This window comes from Peromyscus eremicus, chromosome 18 (assembly GCF_949786415.1).
Source record: "Peromyscus eremicus chromosome 18, PerEre_H2_v1, whole genome shotgun sequence".
Classification (NCBI taxonomy): domain Eukaryota; kingdom Metazoa; phylum Chordata; class Mammalia; order Rodentia; family Cricetidae; genus Peromyscus; species Peromyscus eremicus.
In genome coordinates this window covers 33,483,704-33,506,367 of record NC_081434.1, presented here as the reverse complement: position 1 = coordinate 33,506,367, position 22,664 = coordinate 33,483,704, and the positions used below count along the sequence as shown (strand labels likewise).

The 22,664-nt window shown below is 44.0% G+C and overlaps 1 protein-coding gene across 2 annotated transcripts in view; it reads right to left on the bottom strand.

The window, feature by feature from the left end:
- The window catches only part of Metap2 (methionyl aminopeptidase 2), a 29,334-nt gene extending 14,554 nt beyond the window's left edge, over positions 1–14,780 (bottom strand). The window contains exons 1-4 of one of the 2 annotated variants that reach the window (XM_059245530.1): positions 14,547–14,780; positions 12,416–12,520; positions 4,737–4,802; positions 4,139–4,241 (exon numbers count right to left, since the gene is read on the bottom strand). In XM_059245530.1, the coding sequence (XP_059101513.1) occupies positions 4,139–4,241; positions 4,737–4,802; positions 12,416–12,520; positions 14,547–14,703 (431 nt within the window). In that variant the 5' untranslated portion in view covers positions 14,704–14,780. Of the gene's footprint in view, positions 1–4,138; positions 4,242–4,736; positions 4,803–12,415; positions 12,524–14,546 lie in introns of both variants that reach the window. The other variant, XM_059245529.1, reaches the window with a different exon arrangement.
- Positions 14,781–22,664: the final 7,884 nt, after the last annotated feature.

Genomic DNA, 22,664 nt, shown 5'->3' with positions numbered 1-22,664 from the left:
GATGACATAATTAGAAGTTACGATTTTGTAGTTTCCAATAAACTATCTAATAGAATAAAATCACTAGATATTAAAACAGTTAAGTGAAAAGTAGTTGAAGTAAAAGGATATGCCAATGGTTCCAAAGGATCACAGATCACCTGTGAACTACAGCAAAAGGTTTTCTTAAAAAAGAAAGAAAGAAAAGAAAACTCCGCCTGGCATTATGGTGCACATTTAATCATAGCACTGAGCAGATAGATTCTCAGTAAGTCAAGGTCAGCTGGTCTGTGTAGTGAATTCTGGGTCAGTCCAGAGCTATACAGGTGACCCTGTCTCAACAACAAACGGGAGGGAGGGAGGGAGGGAGGGAGGGAGGGAGGGAGGGAGGGAGGGAGGGAGGGACGGACTAAGCTGAAGAGATGGCTCAGCGGGTAAAGCGCTCACATTAAAGCCAAGTGTGGGGTGTGCACCTGTCCCCTCAAGTGGGGTAGAGTAATGAAAACAGGCAAGTCCAAGGGGCCGGCTGGAAGCTCCAGTCAGTGAGAAAGAGACCCGGGCTCATAAGGCAGGGAGCCAGAGGGGAAGGCAGCGGTGATGACCTATGGTCTCCACTCCTGCACACCTGTTTACATTTGCACATGCGCATGCGTGTCTGTGAACATCATCAAAAAAATAAAGCATAAAGGAAAAAAAATGTTACCCTATTCAGTACTGGTTAAGTGAGACTTTATCACAACACCTCCGAGCCCACTCGTTTAGACTGTCATGCAGTATAGTTCCCAGTTGTTTCTTTCTCTTTACTACAACAGGTGCCTTTACCCGCTCGCCATCTTGTGGGCACCATCCTAGGTATTTCTAATGCACATTCCTATAAAGAGGCTTTTGAAGAAGAAACACTGAAAGCCTAGAGAGGCTTTTACTTGTTGGCAGAATCAAGAACATTACTTTCTTCGTTTTATCAATATTTCCTAAGCAATATAAACTGCCTGTAAAAATAACAGCTGTCCCTCAAAATTGCTTGTGAAATTTAGGAAGAGGAATATAACAAACTTCAGAAGTCAGAATCATAGAAAATCTTATGTAAGTTTTAACTCCAGTTCCATGCTGGCAAAATGCTCATACATGTAAAAAAATAAAAATAAATAAATCTTTAAAAAGGACTTGTATATAGGTCAGTGGTAGATGTATGAAGTTAGTCTGAACACTGCCTGGCAGGACAAGAGTTCACACCTCTAATCCAAGCACTCAGGATGCAAGTGCAGGAGGGGCAGGAGTTACAAAGGGAGTTACTGTCTTAAAAACAGGTCCAGCGAGATGGCTCAGTGGGTAAAGACGCTTGCCACCACATCTCATGACCCAAGTTCAACCACCAGAACCCACACAGTGGAAGGAGAGAACCAATTCCCAGGAACTATTCTCTGACCCCACACCAGGCCCTTGTACACAGGGGCCTGCCTCTCCCCTCCCCTACCAACACAAAACAAAAATAAAAGCCAACTAGCTGGGTGGCAGTGGCACAGGCATTTAATCCCAGGCAGAGACAAGTGGATCTCTGTGAGTTCAAGGCCAGCCTGGTCTACAGAGCGAGATCCAGGACAGGTACCAAAACTACATGGAAAAACGGTCTTGAAAAACCAAAAAATGAAAAAAGCCAACAACTAAAAGATGTTCAAAATCACTAGCAGTATAAATGTTATAAACTAAAACATTGTTTAATTCTAGAATTGCACTCTTGGAAAATTATTTCATAATAATAAAATATCCACACATAAGATACTCTACCTATTTACTCAAAACGTTTATTATAAAAGATAATAGTGGCAAAAAAACATAGGAGACAAAGTAAAAAATGTTCATCAATTAGAAAAATGAGAAAAAAAAATGACACACTTATACCACAGAATACCAAAGCCATTCAAAAGAATAACAGTTATTCTTCTACCTTGGAGGGACTTCCAAGAGGTAGTACTGAATGAGCAAAAGTGAAAAAGAATGCTCCTGATGCCATCTTTATAAATGACCAAAATCTCCCCTCCTGTCTACACACACACACACACACACACACACACACACACACACACACACACACACACGAGCATAGAAAAATATGGAAGGCTACCTGCTAGGTGGTTACATTGGGTCTGGAAAGAAGGGAAAGAAGAGGGACAAGCAAAACAAAAAGTAATTAAAAGATTATACTTGAAAACAAATGTGATCACATCATACGTACTACGAGTTCATGTAATCAATGTAAATTCCATGTATTTATGACATTTTAAGGTAGGGATGGTAAGAGATGAATTCAAAGGAAAGGTATCCATGGGATTCCCTAATACCATTCCTATCTGGGAACCAGGGAGGGAAGTGTTAGTGTCTGTCCATTTCTGTGTTTATAGGCCAATGAGACAATGCTACAGCAGAAGCCTCCTTAACCAACCCTTTCACGGCCGGCAGTCAGCAAGGCTCTTGCTCTTCTTTAGGGCACACCATGGGACCCTGAACACACACAGCCAGGAGACTCCTGGGCAGAGGACCCCCTCATCAGTGCTGAGGCTGCCCCCGCTGCTGCCTAGGCACTTGCGTCCACCACGTCATCAGAGCAGTCCCAGGCAGGGTCCACCTTGTGGAAGAGCAGTGAAGGCACAGGCCTAAGTCACCTGCCTGGGTCAAGGCCAATCAAAGTGTTACAGTGAGATTCAAATGCCACAGTGTGGTCTGTTTCCACCCTCAGGCAAGCCATGTAAAGAATTCCCCCATGAGCTTCTGCGACCACAGGAACACCCTCACAGAACACTTCCACATCTCTCTCACCTGAGCTTGCTCCCAAGCCTGCTGAGTCATCTGTTATTGTAGTAACTTACTTTGTCCCATAAAATAAACTGTTTCTACCAACTACTCTGAAAAGTCTCAGTTAAAGACAAGTCATTAAAAAAAGTTTCTGTCTGGGGCTACAGAGAGGATGCAGCAGGTAAGAGCACCTGCTGCTCTTGTAGAGGACTTAGGTTCAGTTCCTAGCACCCACGGAGGCCCACATCCATCTCTAATTCCAGTTTCAGGGGACCCAAAGCCCTCTTCTGACTTCCCAGGCACCACCATGTATGTGGTACCTACACATACAAGCAAGCAAAACAATCAGACACATAAAATAGAATAAATACATCTTTGAAAAAGTTGTCTTTTTTGTCAAATTAAGTACAGATAACTGTTGTGAACAAGCAGGATGGCAAAGCAGGTAAAGAACTCATCATGGGGGCCTAACAACTTTAAGTTCTATCTCTGGAACCACACAAACATGACAGGAGACAGCCGTGTACACACACACACACACACACACACACACACACACACACACACACACAGGTTTTTGTTTTTTATTTTAAAAAGGAAGAAGCGTGGGAGCTAGGAAGATAGTTCAGTGGGTAAAATGCTAAGTCAAGTTTGAGGACCTGAGTTCAGATCCCAACACCCACGTAAAAAATCCCTGTGCAATGGTATGTGCCTCCGAACCCCAGCACTGCAGGCAGCCAACAGGCAACCCTAGGGGATCACTGGTCACCCACAATAGCCAAAAGAGCAAGTTCTAGGTTCAGTGAGAACAGACACCACCACCGCCCCCCCCCCCCCAAGAGCTGTAAACGTTTTCAGGAAAATGTTGCACACAGCACACATCAACTCTCAGCTCAGCTCATTCTGCTAATCTTCCCAGAAATCCAGAATGAATTAATAGGTAAAGCATTATGAACAGTTTATGGAGGAAGAAACTGCAATCTAATACAGATCCATGCAGAAAGATGAAAAGGGGAAAGACAAGCCACTTACCGTATCTGTAAAGACTTAGATTTTTAACACCTACCCTAACATGCTTTTTTGATTAACCAACCTGCTACTGGTCTTAATTATTTTGGATAAGAAGGCTTCTACTGTATTTTCTTTGCAATAAGTCACAATTCCCCGCCCCACCCCCACCCCCCAGCTGAGGACCGAACCCAGGGCCTTGCGCTTGCTAGGCAAGAGCTCTACCACTGAGCTAAAATCCCCAACCCCAGTCACAAACTTTTGATGAAATTGTGGAGTAAATTTCTTAGCAAAGCTAAACTGGCTTTACTGCTGAGCTACAGGAGTCAGAGGCAAATGGGAAGGTAGTTAGGATTCTTACCCATCTTGGGTGGGTGGGTATTCACACTCTTGTCCTTTGGGAAATACACCATTAGGATACAGGTCACATATTGGAACTGAGGGAGGGTCAGTCTGAACTTTTGCTGTGAGATACAAATATTCAGTTATACTATCTATAAAAACAGTGTAGCAGAAACATATTTGAAACAGTAAATATGCAAGTTATTACTAAAACCTCACCACATTCACACTTTAAATTACAGAACTTCTCATTAATGATTTATCCAAAATCTAGTCATTTCAAAGCTAGTAGATAGTCAAAAACTATGTTCTTCCTGTTGCCCTATAGTGGCATTGCTTCTGCCATTCTTTGCAGAATTACTTAATTCTATAAAGTATGTACATTTAAAATTATATAAATTTTAAGAACTCATCATTAAAGGCAAATATCATACTAACATTCCTGAGGATAACAGCTAAAAAAATGTCAATAAGACTGTTAAATCAAAATGATTAGTTTCACTAATTCAAACATGTCTATTTCACTGATATGCACTATGTTCTAGCAGGTTCTAGCTCTGCCCTCCAACCGGCTGGCTAACAGTCACTGCTCATCCAACACGATTCTAGACACTAACGTCCTCTCTTCTTCTTCTTCTTTTTCTTCTTCTTCCCAGCGGCTCCATCTCCGTCTCCATCTCCATCTGAGAAAGAAATTCAAACATTATTTCAACTGCAGAGAAAGGAAGCAGGCCTAAGAGCCAGTGTGTGGGCACAATGCCTCTTAACACTGATGCTATCCAACAATCTTACAAGTCTGTTTCCATGTTTCTAGAAGCATCAGATGTGACATTAAGCACTAGCACCTTTTACTTTGAATTACTCTAATTAACTGTTGAATAAAATACATATTTTCTAAATTAAATGTATGTATGTATGTCACATCATGCTCAGTACTCATGGAGGTCAGATCCCCTGGGTCTGGAGATATATAATCAGTTGTGAGCAACCCAACATGGATCCTAGGAAACAAATTCTGATGCTCTACAAAACCACCTCTCCAGCCAGAATGAAAATATTTTTAAGAATACTGTATCAATTTAAGACAAGCCTTTAATCCCCCAGCACTCGGGAGGTAGGTGTATCTCTGTACCAGGCCAGTCAGAGCTCTACTGAACATACTTGTTTGAAGAGTCCTGAATGGTAAATGATGTAGGCAAACCAGAATAAATGTAAGCTTGATTCTTACCTAGTGAGGGATAATGGGATACGTTTTATGATGCCTATTTTTGAATATTATTGGAGAAAAAGAGTTCTGGGTCAAATTGTATGCAAGAATCAATATGCATATATACATCCTGTAGGTTCACAGGTTTCAGAGTCTCAAAAAGGCTAGATACGTTCATGCCAGTAATGTCAGCACTTGGAAGGCTGAGGTAGAATGTTTGTGAGTTTATGGCCAACTGGGTTACAATAGCAAAAAAAAAAAAAAAAAAAAAAAAAAAAAAAAAAAAAACACAACCAACCAAATAAACAAACAAACCAAAAACAACAACACTCAAATATGAGACTTAATAACTAAGTTACGGGGCTAGAGAGATGGCTCATCGGTTAAGAGCACTGGCTACTTTTCCAGAGGACCTGGCTTCAATTCCCAGCACCCATGTGGCAGCTCACACATGTCTGTAACTCCAGTTCCAGGGCTTCTGACACCCTCACACAGACATACATGCAGACAAAACACCAATGAACATAAAATAAAAATAAAAATAAATGATGTTACAAAATACTTGACTCTGTCCACAAATCACAGTACTATGAAATAGGGATATAAACAAGATATCCTCCAGACAACTCTATGATGATGGTCTACCATATGCTCACCATGTGATATATTAAATATTCCATCTAATGATATGACTTCATCAGCAATTTCAGATAGCTATACCTACAAACAAGGTCAAAGGGCTGGAGAGAAGGCTCAGTGGTTAAGAGCAGTGGCTTCTCTTCCAGAGGACCTGGGTTTAATTCCCAGTTCCAGGACATCTGTTGCTTGACGCCCTCTTCTGGACTCGGCAGGCACCAGGCACACAAATGGTGTACAGACATACATGCAGGCAAAACACCCATATACACAAAATTCCTTTTTAAATTAAATGACCAGTTTTCTTTTTGAAGCATGCCCCTTTAAATCCTGGATTTGTAACAGAATTCCTAAAAATTTTTTATTATCACTCTACAATCGTCTAATTAATCAGACACATGCAAAAGTCATAATCAATGGCTTATGATGATTCCTTATCTGTGGGCTTTGTAAAAGATCAATTAGATATGTTAAACTAGTACAGTGACAAGAATGTGGTAATTACAGCTACTAAATATGCTTTCAGTGTATCTAAAGCAGCAGCTTGAAAGGGAGGTTTATAATTTATGTTCAATGGTAAACACACTAATATTGGTTGAAATGCCCAATATGAAAATACTTCCGACGTCCTTCAATGCATCATATGTAATATCCATCATTCCATTAACAGTGTGCTAGTTAGGTGCCAAGCAATATGCACAGGAGAAGTAAGCAAGATAGTTTTTGTTTTTATATACACTGGTGTTTTCGCCTTCACGTATGTCTGTGTAAGGGTGTGGGACCCCCTGGAACTGGAGTGGCAGACTGTTGTGAGCTGTTGTGGGTGCTGGGAACTGAACCTGAGACCTCTGGAAGAGTGGTCAGTGCTCTTAACCGCTGAGCCATCTCTCCAGCCTTGCAAGACAGTTTCTGCTCTGGGAAACACCCCGTGTCTAGCATCCCACTTCAAACATGAACCTAAGGCAAAGACTTCAAGATGCACAAGCATTTTAAAGATAATCAAAAATCTTCCCAGCTGTGTGAACTTGGATGTTATTTAACTTCTTTCTACAGGGACTTCTTAAACTTTAAATGGGATATTAAAACCATCCTCCTTTGAATAAAAAGGTCTTTCTTTGATCTTCTAGCATCCCTTGGAAGCTAAGTGCCTCCTTAACTCAATGTTTCACATGTGATCAGTACAAAATAATGGCCACAAGTTAACTGGTAACAGGATGCCACCAGAATCAGATCTGAATACTGATATATGCTCATGGTTCTAACCATTTTAACAGACTGAAATTTACATTTTCAAAAGCTGTTCTTCCTTGCTATCAATCCAAGATATTCCTAGTAGACAAAGACTATTTCAACATTAATACTATATACCAACTCAGTGGTTATTCACTGAACTGACAACTGATGTCTGACATAAAAACACAACTTTAGGAGCTAGTTAGTGGGTGTACCTCAGTTAGCAGAGCACACTAGTTAAGTACAGAGAAGATGCAGACAGGAGGATGGCAAGTTCTAGCCCATCCTTAGCTACATAGCACGTCCTGAGGCCAGCCTAGGCTAACAATAGACCCTGTCTCAGAAAAATTAATTAAATTTTTATTTAAAAATTATAGAACACACTTAGACATAGCAGCTAAAAATGTATAAAACCTTTTAAAAAGAACCTCTCATGGCCTCAAAGACAGTGGCTTAATTTATGGAGAGGACACAAAAAGTACCACCCCTATGAGGACATAAATTGAATGTCATCAAAGTTAAACTTGTTTGTACTGCAAACGATACCATCAGCAAAGTGGAGTAGTCACCACAAAGGAGAAAATATTGTAAAACATACATCCAGAACATACAAAGAACAATTACAGCTCAGTGACAGCTAAATAAACCAGGAAGCAAAGACTACCACACGCACTTCAAAATGATACATGCAAAGCAGTAAGATCCCATCACCGTGGAACTGCAAACTACAGGGAACTGCAAACTACAATACAACTTACTACAGAGGCTGTAATTTAAAAGCTGGGAGTTATCAACTTCTTACAAGAATACTAACAATAGACACTCACTGTTGACATGAATGACACACTTAGGAAAAGTTTGTTTGTCTCTTTCTTTCAAGACAGGGTTTCACTATATTGCCCTGACTGTCCTGGAACTCACTCTCTAGCCCAGACTGGCCTTGAACTCCCAGAGACCTGACTGCCTAAAGGCATATGTCTCAATGCCTGGTTTGACAGTTTCTCAGCATAGCACTGTGTGTTATGTGCAAATGAGGCAGCTTCCAGAGGGAAACAGAGCATCAAAGGGCCTTTCTAGTATCTCACATTATAGATACATGTGCATGTGACAGGAATCCTACTAAGTATTTACCCAGAGAAATGAAATCACATCTACACAAAGACATGTATACAAATGACTGGACAGACACTCACAATAGACAAAAATTAACAGTCTTCAATGAGTAAACGGACAAGCAAAATCTCGAATACCACTTAGCAAAAAAAAATGCATTAATATGGGGCTGGAGAGATGGCTCAGTGGTTAAGAGCACTGGCTGCTCTTCCAGAGGACCCGAGTTCAATTCCCAGCACCCACATGGCAGCTCACAACTGTCTGTAACTCAAGTTCCAGGGGCTCTGACACCTTTCCACCAATTCACATAAATAAATTTAAAAAAAATGCATGAATACTTCCTTAAAAGGAACAAAACAAGCGGATGACTGTCAAAACTATTAGGCAGGGACAAGGGCTATGTCCCATTAGGTAAGAAAGCTTGCTGCACATGGGTGAGGACCTGAGTTCACACTCCCAGCACCCACTGAAGTTAGGCACAGCTGCACGTGCCCCTAACTGCAGCACTGTGGAATTGACAGGCAGATCAGGGGTGCTCCAGCAGGCCTAGCTAAGGGAGGGCTTCAGGATCAGTGGGACCCTGACTCAGGGAACGAGGCAGAGTGAGAGAGAAAGAGTCCACGGCCGTGCTCTGGCTCCCCACCCACACCCATACCATACACTCCATACACACAACAGGAAGCGAGGAGAAGCAACAACAGAAGTGAGGATGAGTGACTGCACTCATGGTATCCCAGGAAAGACAACACTGTGTGGGGAAAGAGATGCGAAGCCAAGGGTAGGGTCTGGAGCCAAGGACCCAGACACTAAGGACACCAGGCAAATGCTCTGAGAAGGTGAGAACTGTAACAATGAAAACAGACCACAGGCCAGCTGGATGACTACGTGGGTGGGGAGAGGTGCCTGCCACCAACCAGATGACTTGAATTCAACCCCCAAACCCACAGGGTAGAAAAGAGAATCTATCTATCCTGCAAACTGTCCTCTGACCTCCCCTCCACACTCAGTATTTTAAATCTAAATATAGACTATATCGTTTACATTTTTGTTGTTAAACAATTGCACATTGTTTCTACACCCACCAATCTATATACTTAAAAGAATAAACATTATTTTGGACAACTTGTTGGTTTCTAAGCCAACTTAAAATTTATTGAATGTTTTCTGGCTATGATGACCTCCCTTTAAGAGCATGTCTCTCAAAAAGGATCTCTTTTCCTCTGGAAGCACCAAAACAGAACAACACAACAAGCTGGAGCAGAGCACTGCTCCCACTCCACGGGTGTGAGATGCCCAGGATGCTGCGGTCCAGTTCCCGTGCAGAGTCTGCAGCCAGGAACAAATGGGAGTCTTGTGCACTGAGCGCTCTCCTGCCCTGTCCATCTACAGACTTTGGAAAAGCAAAGCTTACAGAGATGCCCCTGCTGGAGGAAGCAGCACTGAAAACTCTCGTTTCAGAGTGGGAACCCTCCCAATAAACATGCTCTGGATATAAATCAAGTACTGAATGAAGCCAAGCGTGACAATGCTCACCCATCACACCAGCATTCAAGAGGCAGGAAGATTCTGAGGTCAAAGCCAGCCCAGCCCACACAAGATCTGTCTCATACAGAAGAAAAAATGATTTAATAAACTACCTCTGGCACAATGCCAGATGGCCACAAGATCAACTTCTCACACTGGTACTCAACAATTTCAAGTTCAATACACCTGAAAAGAAATTCATTATCTTCCTCCTTGCCTGCAATCACCCTTCCTCAATCTCTAGGAGACTATCCCTGACTTCACTATTTCAGTCAGCAATACCAATATCCTGGCACCCAACTCAACCCCCTAGAGTGTACTAATGCCCACCTCCCTGCTCCTCAGACTGGAAGTCTCTATTACTGCTCCATTTAATTCTTCCTTCCATCCCTACTACAAACAGCCAATTTAAATATTCATTACCACACACAGCCAATTGCTAAGTGGCCTTAAAAATGATCTCACCTTTCCTATGTTTTTCCCCAGGCTCTCTCAAGGAATCTTCTCATTTGCACTGTGCACCATGCTTCAAAACTTTCTCAAGTAATCCCTACTCAAACAAATGGTCTTTTCCATTTGGACTGTTCAGTTGGTTTTTCTTTCCCTTTCTTGAGACAGAGCTTTACTATGTAGCTCTGTACTAGAACTTGCTATGGTAGACCAGGCTGACCTTAAGAGATCTGCCTGGCTCTGCCTTTCAAGAGCTACCAACACCAAGTTCAATTTGGATTTAATCAAGTCCCAAATGCTTCCAACAAGAGTTCCTTCATTCAGCTACTCCAAAATTCAACCTCCACATTCCAAACCTAATTTGCACTGAACTGAACATGCACAACAGAGTGCCTTTTCACCTCTATGTTTTGTTTCTCAACCACAGCAACCAGTTTTTCTTTAAAGGAGTATTTCTGAAATATATGTTTTTTCCATCGCCTCCAAAGCTTATTCGTAACACCACAGAGACCAGCCATGGTGTCTGTACCTATATTACCAACTCTGGGGAAGCAGAGGCAGGTGGAAAGGTCTCTGCCTTATTCTTAGTGGGCAAAGGTACTTCCTGTCAGCCTCATGACCTGAGCTGGACCCGAGGGACTCCCACGGTAGAAAGGAGAAACGACTCCCTCAGACTGTACTAGAACCTTGATATATGCTTTATGGATATGCATGCATGCACAAAATAATTAAAGGTGATTAAAAAAATACAAGTAATGTTGATTCTGGTAGTCAATTAATTAGAAACAAAATTAACTCAAATTGGGAGAAGACTACCAATCTAACATACAAAAGTCTCCTTTCAATGTCAACAAGATTCAGGCAACTTTATAGGTGAAATGAAACAAGGCACACTTCAAGAATGCACTGTGAGGTTCCACACTCACAGCCCACTGTATTACCTACAATCTGCAAATCCTTTTCTTGTTCAAAGCTCAAAATACATCTATAATTTGAAGCAAGATAGAACAGAGGTATGCTTAAGGAAGAGGAAAAGCTGATGGCTTCTTGAAGACAGTGAACCTATCTTTCTAAAGTAAAAACAACTAACTATTCAAACTATCTTATCCAGCGAGTAGTTGAAGCATCACTGACAGTCCTTAGGTAGAGCAGTTGATGCTGGCAGCAGACAACCAAAAATCAGAGACTGGGAAAGCCCCATTCACCCCTCTGCCAAACAGGATGCAAAATAGTGATGGTTTTCCTCATCTCCTCTGCTCCACTGTTTTACTGGCAGCCTCAATACTAGAATTCTAGCAATTTCTGTCTTAAGAAACCTTATAGTAGCCAAACACACTTGAGTTTAGAAACACTCCAGTATGCACATCTGAGAATGATGAAAGCCAATTTTGGTATGGACAAGAGAAGGGACAGACTTTGGACAAGATGCTGGATTTCAAATTTTGGTACTATTTTACATATATTAGCCATGCCATATAACCAACACACACACACACACACACACACACACACACACACACACACACAAACGCGCGCGTGCGCACGTGCATCTACCCCAGCTGGTTTTGTGAGATTAAAAAAAAGAGAAGGCATATGAAAGTACCCTAGATAGATAGCACGTAGTAGCAGTTCAGTAAATATGCAAACAGCCAGCCTCTAATTTTATCACACTCACGCAGCACTTGGCCTTCTGCCAAGTGCACATCTGAAAGTCAAAATCCTGCTATCGAGCAGGTACTCAACACAGCCAAGGGTTGCTAATAAATACCCTTTCCTTTTTACCTGTGACATTAATTAAATTTTAACAAGTCAAATGTTAGACGATTACTATATGGTCAAATAAGCATATTTTCCTAATTAATGTCCTCTTTTCAGGGCTGGAGAGATGGCTCACAGATGAGAGAGACAGCACTTGATGCTCTCACAGAGGACCCAGGTTTGGTTCTCAGCACAGACACCAGGCAGCCTCTAACTCCAGTTCCAGGTATCCAACACACTGTTCTGGCCTCTTAAGGTCTAGCACAAATGTGGTGCACTGACATGCAGGCACTCAACAGACACATGAAATAATCTTTGAATAACGAATGTTGCATTTTCTGTCTTTGCTAAGCAAAGATCAAATGAACCGTTTACCTTCGTCATCATCATCCCGCTCTTTCTCATCCAAGGCTTGTCTCTCCAGCTGTCCTGCTACCTCATCTACGGAGGCTCCTGGTTCTTTCTCAGGTTCTTGTTGCACTGCTGTTCAAACAAAACAGGACAAATGTAATAAAGGACTTACCACACCTGAACATATCTAATGATCCTGCACAGTTCACAAGTCCTTTCACAATAAGTGGCGCAGGACACAAACTAAAACACTATTAATATAAACTGTTAAACACGACCTTCCACACCTAAGTAGTGCTGTCCACGCATATCATTCTAGAAAATTCCCCATTACACATGATAGCACCTACAGGATACATGGAAATGTAAGTTGGTCCCTCTTCCTATGCAGTTTAACCTTAAAGGATATTTAAGAATTAGATGGCAATAAGTATTTTAATTATTAAATAGATATTTAAAATAGGCAATCATGCTGAAGGCCTCAGGAAGAGGATTTATTACACATCAACTGGGCAAAAATCAAAATAAATAGGAAAAGACAGCCCATTACTAAAATACAAGTTCTTAAACATCTAAGCACGCCTGAAGTAATTACAATCCGGCTGCAGTAGCAACATGTCTACATAGATAAACACACTCTAGCACATTCTGGTTACTGAAGGAGGATTCCCATTGAGAGAGACAACTATTAAAAAATATTAGTAAACTGGGCGGTGGTGGCGCACGCCTTTAATCCCAGCACTAGGCAGAGCTAGTAGGATCTCTGTGAGTTCAAGGCCAGCCTGGTCTACAGAGCGAGATCCAGGAAAGGCACCAAAGCTACACAGAGAAACCCTAATCCTGTCTCAAAAAAAACCAAAAAACAAAAGTATTAAGAACAGGCAGGAGGATCTCTGTGGATTGAGGGCTAGCCCTGTCCACTGGTGTTGGGGAGGAATCCCAGAAGAGCCAGGGCTACATAGTGAAACCCTCTCAAAAAGCTGAAAACGGCCGAGCAATGGTGGCACACGCCTTTAATCCCAGCACTCCAGAGGCAGAGGCAGGCAGATGGTTGTGAGTTCGAGGCCAGCCTGGTCTACAGAGCGAGTTCCACGACAGCCAAGGCTACACACACTGAGAAACCCTGTCTCAAAAAAAACAAACAAACCCTAAAAGCCAAGGGTACAACTCTTACGCTATCACTCCCATCTATCCACCAAATTTCTGAAATGTGGCTAAATCCTCTCCAATTTTTCTTAATTCAAACCCCATTTTTTTTTTTCTCTCATTCCTTATCTGAGGAATCTTAAATGCGAGCAGGCGAAAACAATTTTGGACCGAAACGAAGGCGCTTGTGCAACAAAAACGTCTCAAGATCAAACACGTTCCTCGTTAACACGGTCCAGCCGTAAACGTGCCGCTGTTTCCCTCGCCTTGCCGGCGTTTTAGGTATCACCGGTGGAGGAAACCCAACCATACCACAGGATACTCTGTCTACACGGCATGCAAGTTGCATCCAAACGCCTACAAACCCTAACGCTGGACTACGCTGTGAGATGAAGCACGTGAAGATTCGCACCACCGCCAACTGTCAGTGACATGAGTCTGCCCGTGAAGACACAACACTCACAGACACACACACACACACACACACACACCAAACCTGCAGCCCACAGCTAAAGCCCCGGTGTAAATGCGGACGAGGTGTGCGGAGGGCGTCCAGTCCCGGCAATATGCTCGCCCACCCCGCCCCCACCCTCGACGAGACTAGGTGTAGGTCCAGCCAGCAGGCCGCGATCAGGGTCAAGACGGGCTTTTTTTTTTTTCTTTTTTGAGGCAGCGCCCAAACCGCGTGGAAGACGGTGGAGCCGAACCCCGTGCACGTTTCAGGTCCGTGACACGGACGGCGTGGGAGCTGAGTTCGCGCTCCGTGACCCGAAGCGCTACCCCTCGGGAAGCGGAGGCATCACCCTCCTCCTCCTCCTCCTCCTCCTCCTCCTCCTCCTCCTCCCCGTGCCCCCCCCCCCTCCCCATCCCCGAGCAGCCGCGGCACGGGAGGAAGGCGGCCACGCCACTCCGCCCAGGCCTGGCGATTTTAACCAGGGCCGGGGTGCCGGGCCCGAGCCAAGGCGTTCGGCCATTCCTGGCAGGGACGGCGAGAACATGACTCCTTTACCTGACACAGCCCCTTTGCCCTTCTTCTTCTTCCGTCTTTTCTTCTTGGCGGCTTCCTCGGCCGTGCTGGAGGTCCCCTCTTCCCGGTCGTCCGGGTCGAGGTCGCCGTTCAGGTGGCTCCCGAAGGACGCCGCCTCCTCCTCCTCCACGCCCGCCATGTTGCCCGAGAGAGAGAGAGAGAGAGAGAGAGAGAGAGAGAGCGAGAGAGCGAGCGAGGGAACGAGAGCGAGAGGCGAGGACCCGCTCCTTCTTCACCCACCTCCACCAGCGACGCCGGAAGTCGCTCTCGATGGTCCGGGGCGCAGGGAATGCTGGGACGGCGGAGGACCGGGCCCGCACGCGGCCGGAGCCCCGCCCCCTCGCCCGGCTTGGCTCAGCCGGCCTCCGACCTGACACCCAGGGCGTCCTCCTCCGTGCGCATCTTCCAGCGCGCCCGAGCTGCTCCGAGCACGAGGAATTTAATGTTCCCGGGTTTTCAAAGTCCTGCAGGAAGCGACGAGAGGGGGGTAAAAAAAAAAAAAAAAGTATATGTTGATTATACACATCCCTGATGACTGCGTTAAATCTGATGACTCAAAGACAGCGTTAAATTCGCTGTCACAGTTTACGAAGACGCTGTCGAGAAGCTTGGGATAATTTTGGTAGCCGGGATTCCGCCTTTCTTGTACTGTACTCCCAACCTCCCAAGATTCAAGATAGGATCCTCTCTGGAGGGCGATAATCCCTTTAATCCCAGCACTCAAGAGGAGAATCCCTGTGAGTTCCAGGCGAAACTGGTCTACATAGCGAGTTCCAGGATTATATATAGAGACCCTATTTCTTTTTTCTTTCTTTTTTTTGGGGGGTGGGGGGAGTTCGAGACAGGGTTTCTCTGTGTAGCCTGTCCTGGATCTCACACAGCCCGGCTTTTTGTTTTGTTTTGTTGTTTGTTTTTTCGAGACAGGATTTCTCTGTGTAGCTTTGGTGCCTTTCCTGGAACTCACTCTGTAGACCAGGCTGGCCTCAAACTCACAGAGATCCACCTGCCTCTGCCTCCCGAGTGCTGGGATTAAAGGCGTGCGCCACCACCGCCTGGAGAACGGATTTCAAAACAAGATTTTCTCACGCTTCTGTCATTTTCTAACTCATGACAAGCACAAGTTCTGACCAATGGGAACATGGCCTTCATTGATTCCAAAACACGCACTCCAACTTCTTAGTTTGGGTCAGTTTTTAAATGAAAGATGCTTCAACAGAGTATACTTGAATTTTGCCCATATATTCATTCACCCCTAGTCTCTTATTAGAGAACCCCATGTTCAGATTGCAATTTTTTATTTAGACCATTGCCTAAGGAGATGGTGAGTGGCTATTTTGATGAACTATGGACTTCTACTGACTATAGATCTTTGTCCACCTGGAGAGTTCTGGTGTTTTCATTAGTTTTAAACTAGGTGTCAAGCTTCATTGGTGTCAAAATAGTGCTAAGGTTGTCCTTGCTAGTGCTTTTACTTTATACAGGCCTAAACACAGTTACAAAAAAATGGGATCTGGGAGTGTGTGTAGTTCAGTGGGAGGGTACATGTTGGGACGCCAAAAGCCCTGCATTAATCCCCAGCACTAAAAGACAGAAGCATATCTGGGCAGGTGGTAGTGAATGCCTTTGCCTTTAATCCCAGCACTGGGGAGGCAGCGGCAGGCAAATCTCTGAGTTCAAGGTTAGCTTGGTCTACAGAGGGAGTTTGGGACAGCCAGGGCTACACAGAGAAACCCTGTCTGGAAACACCAAAAACAAAAAACCAGAAGCACATTCTTTTTCTCAAAGGTTCAGGCAGTCCTTCTCCAATCCTCCGAAAAGTACTCTTTCTTTTTCCCCCAAATGTATGCCTAGATTTCAAATTTCTTTCTCTGGTTAAGAATTAGCAATATTAGGCCGGGCGGTGGTGGCGCACGCCTTTAGTCCCAGCACTCGGGAGGCAGAGCCAGGCGGATCTCTGTGAGTTCGAGGCCAGCCTGGGCTACCAAGTGAGTTCCAGGGAGGCGCAAAGCTACACAGAGAAACCCTGTCTCGAAAAACCAAAAAAAAAAAAAAAAAAAAAAAGAATTAGCAATATTAAAAGTAAGTAGACCAAACACATCAGGAAAATAAAAAATCTAGTGGCACACAGAACATAGATAAGTATACAAAATAAAGCAACATAAAAATACACATGCAAAGCTGGGCGGTGGTGGCACACACCTTTGATCCCAGCACTTGGGAGGCATAGCCAGGCAGATCTCTGTGAGTTCAAGGCCAGCCTGGGCTACACAGCGAGACAGGCACCAAAACCACACGGAGAAACCTTGTCTCAAAAAAACAAAACAAAACAAAAACAAACAAAAATCTACACATGCACATAAATGCAAAGTCAGCAATGAGTATGGAGAGCTTCATTGTGCCCCACGGGAAAGAGAAAACACTAATTCTAATTGAGAACAGTCACTTAGCAACAGCTTAGTGTCTCTGAAAACTCACATCCTTTGAACCACAAATTCCTACTATAAAATAAGAGGGACCTGAACATGGTGGTACACACAATCCAGCCACTTGGGTGGTGGAGGCAAGAGGGTCTTGAACTCAAAGCAAGGCTGGAATGCCAGGCAAGACTTTGTCTCAGTAACTGAAAATGAAAAAGAGGGCCGTGAGGGTGGATTAAACGAAATGACCTTGATGGTCTGGACCTCTACCAATAGCGTGCCCTCCACTTCCATCCCAACTTCCGATAACTTGGGGCATTTCCAGAGTGAATTGGCTAACTCAGGCTGCTGGGACAAATACTGGGTAGTTTAAACAACAGAACTCTATTTCCTCACAGCTGTGGGGATAGAAGCCTATTTTCTTTGGTGGCCCCAAAAGAAAAAGCCTGCTACAACCAGGGTTAGATGCTGTGTGGTCCCTTGCCTGGCTGGCAGATGACCTCCTTAGATGTGCTGTGACTGATCCTTCTTATAAGAAAATGGTTCTGCAGGATTAGAACACCATTCTTGAGACCTTATTTGGTATTGATTACTTCCTCAACAAGTCTGTCTCCAGCTACAGCCGCACTGGAGGATGGACCTGAACACACGAATGTAGCTGGCGAGAGGCACAGATGAGCTACCTAGAGACCATGTGGATAAACTACACTCTCAAATTGAAGAATGATATTGTGAAAGGCCACTCTGTTGCAGTCTAGATTCTAAACCAGCACTCCCCATCCTAATAGATCCTGACTTTTACTCTGAAAATGTGGTAGTTTCTAATTTTTTAAGTTAAAGCATCTTTTTGTATCATTACAAAGTGACAGTGAGGATATGGGGTTTTGCACCTTGATACTAATTTTCTTTTTTTTTAATTTTTTAAAGATTTATTCATTCATTTATTTATTATGTATACAGTGTTTTGCCTGCATGTTTTACCTACAGGCCAGATCTCATTACAGATGGTTGTGAGCCACCATGTGGTCACTGGGGATTGAACTCAGGACCTCTGGAAGAACAACCAGTGCCCTTAACCGCTGAGCCCTCTCTCCAGCCCCAGGTACTAATTTTCAAAGGCAATACCGCATCAACTCTTAAAACCTTAACCAGCAATAAGATCTTTAGGTCTGATGGTCTCTGTTCTAAAGAGAACAGAGGTGGTAGAGGCTGGGGTAACCAAGAAGTGATAAGTAACTGCTGATAACAGCATTGATGAAATTTGAAGCAATATAATAATATAATATAAGCCTTATAACGGGGGACCAGAGATAAGAGGCTGGATGACAGAAATATTTCTGAAGTATAGTTAAGAGAATGTAATAGTCCTTGACCTTGAAATGGGGAGAAGCATGACATCCAGGTTTCTGGCCAGGGTTCCTGGGTGGAGAGTAGTAGCTCTCACTGAGATAAGGAACGAAGTAGGCCAAGAAGTCTTTGGACGAGGTGGAGTGAAAGATAAGCTTCCTACATCCTAAGTCGGAGATGCCGCCTGGGGCAGCAGACAGACAGATACCCAGTAGTCAGTGAGAAAGGTGGATCTAGAGATAGGGATACTAGCGACATTGGGCCTAAGTGTGGCGGAAGACTGGAGAGCTCAGTGCCCAAGATGCAAAGAAAAACCAGGAGGACACTGGGGTTCTCAAGTTTTGTGTGTGTGGATGGGCGCGTGGGATGCTGTCAAGGAGACCTCAAAGGAATGGTCAGACCAGAAGAAGCTGTAGAAAATGATGAATGCAAGTAAAGAGCTACATGTTTCATGAAATAAAGTTTGGTCAGGCTTATCAACCGCCACAGAAGAGTAAATGGCACAGTCTCAAAAGATAGGGAGCCCTTGACACTTCCACAGAACGATTTGGTTAGGCGATACGAACAAAGGCCATTAAGGAGAAATTGGGGTTCCCTGTCCTGCTTGAGGGTCAAGGACCTCAAACCCATTTCACCAATGACTTGTGCTTCTCTCTTTAATGTTCTGGAGCAGACTTTTCTTGAAATTAAATGTGTCTCCCTTGCACTCAATAACACGGTTGGGCTGAGAAAGGTGTATAAGGCATGAGGAGACAGGAACTAGAGGCTTTTCAGGCTGAGGAGTCCTAGAGGTAAGAGGTGGCTTGTTCCTTTGTCTCTGATATTTCAGCATTTACCCCAATACCTGGCTCCAGGTTTTTTATTAAAAGAACAATTTAAGATTCGAGCAACAATTTCCCTTATCTTGAGAGCATCCAATGACATCTTAAATTACCTTTACCTTGCAATGTATCATTAGCTTCTTTCTGCAATTGCACAATAATTAGATACTTAGCAGTAGAATTCTTCACCTTCCCCCATAATCTCTGTGTAGATAACCTCTGTGCTACTACTAACTTGACACAAGCCAGAGACATCCAGGAAGAGGAAACAACTGAGAAAAAGCATCCATCAGATTTGTATGCAAATCTATCGGGGCATTTCTTCATTAAATGATTGATGTGAAAGGGCTCAGGCCACTGTAGGCAATGACACCTTTAACCAAGTGGTTCTGGGTGGTATAAGAAAGCAAGCTGAGCCCGGTGGTGGCAGCGCACGCCTTTAATCCCAGCACTCGGGAGGCAGAGGCAGGCGGATCTCTGTGAGTTCGAGGCCAGCCTATGCCCTCTGTAGAGGGAATTCCAGGACAGTCAGGGCTGCACAGTAAAACTCTGTCTTGAAAGTCCCTCCCCCACTGAGAGAGAGAGAGAGAGAGAGAGAGAGAGAGAGAGAGAGAGAATGCAAGCTGAGTAAGGCATGAACAGCAAGCCAATAAGCAATGTTCTTCCGAGGCTCCTGCTTCAGTTCCAGCGTCCGGGGTCCCGCCTTTGACTCCGATCTGGATGCGTAAGTCATCCAGAATAAACCCTTTCCTTCCCAAACTGCTTTTGGACATGGTGTTTTAATCACAGCAGCGAAAAGCAAATTTCCCTCCGTGTATTGAAACTGGACTTTGAAGAAAGCATTAGTAATTCCAAGCAATCTTCCCGTGGCTAAGATGGCAGGAATATCATTACTCTAACAGGAGTTTAAAGGATTGTTTAAGGGTTCCTGGAAGAAAGAACAGGGTAAAACACTGTGCCTAGTGCTTTCTAGCCGGTTTCCCTCTCCCTGATAACTGCTCTGTGTCAGTGAGACCACCTGGCTGGACCTGGCCGCTCAGTGGAAAAGCCAGGGTGAGCAAGCATCTTATTCCCTTCGTTTCTTTTCTATTGAGAGTCATAATGGTGTTTCCTCTGGGCCAACGTGAACTAGTCATTTTCTTTCTCTTGCCCAGCTAGTGGCTGTCCACGACCATTTTCTACATCATGGTAGAAAGCTGAAGTCCTTAGGGAGATCTTTCAGTCCCGTGTTGCAGGCTTTTTTTTTTTTTAATTTAAATGTAACATATATCAGTTTTTTTTTTTTTTTTTTTGCCTGCAGGTACATATGTGCACTATATGGGCGCTGTTACCCTCAGAGGCCAGAAGAGGACCCGGACGAGCTGTTCTGGTGCTTTCCAGTTCTTAAATGACACAGTAGGAACACTGGCTGTGAACTGTTTGTAGATACGGCTCTGGCGACCGTCAGGTTCTGCTCCCGTGTAAATGGTAAGAAAGATGAGCATACACAGAATTCGTTTTTAGTTTTTCATCTCTAACCCTAACCCTCCTAGTGTAGCTAGAGTTTTCCTGCCTGGCCCACAATCAGGACAAATCTCTCTCACCCACCAGTCCCACAGCCGCTCAGACCCAACCAAGTAAACACAGAGACTTATATTGGTTACAAACTGTATGGCCGTGGCAGGCTTCTTGCTAACTGTTCTTACAGCTTAAATTAATCCATTTCTATAAGTCTATACCTTGCCACGTGTCTCGTGGCTTACCGGCATCTTCACATGCTGTTTCTCATCGTGGTGGCTGGCAGCGTCTCTCTGACTCAGCCTTCCACTTCCCAGCTTTATTCTCCTCCTTGTCCCGCCTACACTTCCTGCCTAGCCACTGGCCAATCAGTGATTTATTTATTGACCAATCAGCAACACACTTGACATACAGCCCATCCCGCAGCACTCCTAGCTTTACCTTTCTGAGTCTGGGACTACAGGTGTGCCCTACCATGCTTAGCATATCCACCTTTCTTCGCATAGCCAGGGCAACCTATCCTTAATGCAAAGGTAACCCTTGATTGAGCTAATGTACAAGTGCAACCCCTCTTGCCTGTGGTTTATTTTAGGCAACAGCATGTGTGGCAATTTTGTTCAATGAAAAATGAAAGAAAACTATTGGAACCTTCTGGAAAGTTTTCCTAAACCTTAAAAAAAAAAAAGCAAAGTCTAGTCTCTTTACACACACACACACACACACACACACACACACACACACACACACAAAGTCTTTTTCATTTGTTTTAAAACAGGATCTCTCTTTGTAGCCCAGGCCTCCATGTTGAGTCCCAGGATTACAGGCATGTACTGTCAGGCTCGGCTCTTCTTCTGAGATCTTAGTCTGGGATAAAATGTGCAGAACACAGAACGGAAAGATGCAATGATGCTGAGCCCATAGTGACTGAGTGTATCAGCCACCAGCTTGAGGAATCCTGGAGTCTCGCTCCAAGCATGTAATATAGTGCATCTGCGTTGTTAGATACAGAGGTAATGTTTCAATTGTCACACACTCTAGCCTAGCAGTTTGTAACCTGTAGGTCACCTAAGACCATTGGAAAACACAGATATTTACATTACAATTCATAGCAGTAGCAAAATTATAGTTGTGGAGTAGCAACAAAACTAATGTTATGGTTGGGGAGGGGATCACCACAATGTAAGGGACTGTATTAAAGGGTCACTGCCTCAGGAAGGTTGAGAACCACTGCTCTGGCAGGACTCGGTGCTCAGGTGCTAACTTTCTTTTGTTGTTGGTGGGCTTTTTTGTTTGTTTGTTTGTTTGTTTGTTTTTTCGAGACAGGGTTTCTCTGTGTAGTTTTGGTGCTTGTCCTAGATCTCGCTCTGTAAACCAGGCTGGCCTCGAACTCACAGAGATCCACCTGGCTCTGCCTCCCGAGTGCTGGGATTAAAGGCATGCGCCACCACCGCCCGGCAACTTTCTTTATTTTTATTAAAGCTTCCAGATCAACTGATGAGCTTCTCTAAAGAAGAATCCTTTACTCTTTTTTTTTTTTTTTTTTTTGAGAAACCTCTGTTTTTTGCTTGCCTTTCCCCATGGCAGATGGTGAAACCCCTAGACCAGACATCTTACTTATTAGGATCTTTATCTAGACTTTCAGTTAATCCTTCCCTTTTAGACCCCACGTACCCTACCATCTGGCAGATTCAGTGTCTGAAGGTCCTATGTTTCCTTGGTAGACCTTACAGGGCCAATCACATCCCTCTTCAACAGCAGCTTATTCTGCCCAGTGCTGGACTATGCCTCATCCATTGACGTGCCCCCCACCCCACCCCCACAAGCACCTACTTCGTGGTTTTCTGACTTTCAGATAGAAAAGGCCTTATAGCTCACATCCCCTGAAGCCTTGCTCCAATTCTGTGTGTTGTAGACTGCCGATTTTCAGTTTTTCACCGCCATTATGTTGACAAGGTTCTAGGAGCTTGCTGGGGTCTCCATCCTTATATCTGAGTGACTAAGGAGGGACCAGGATAAAG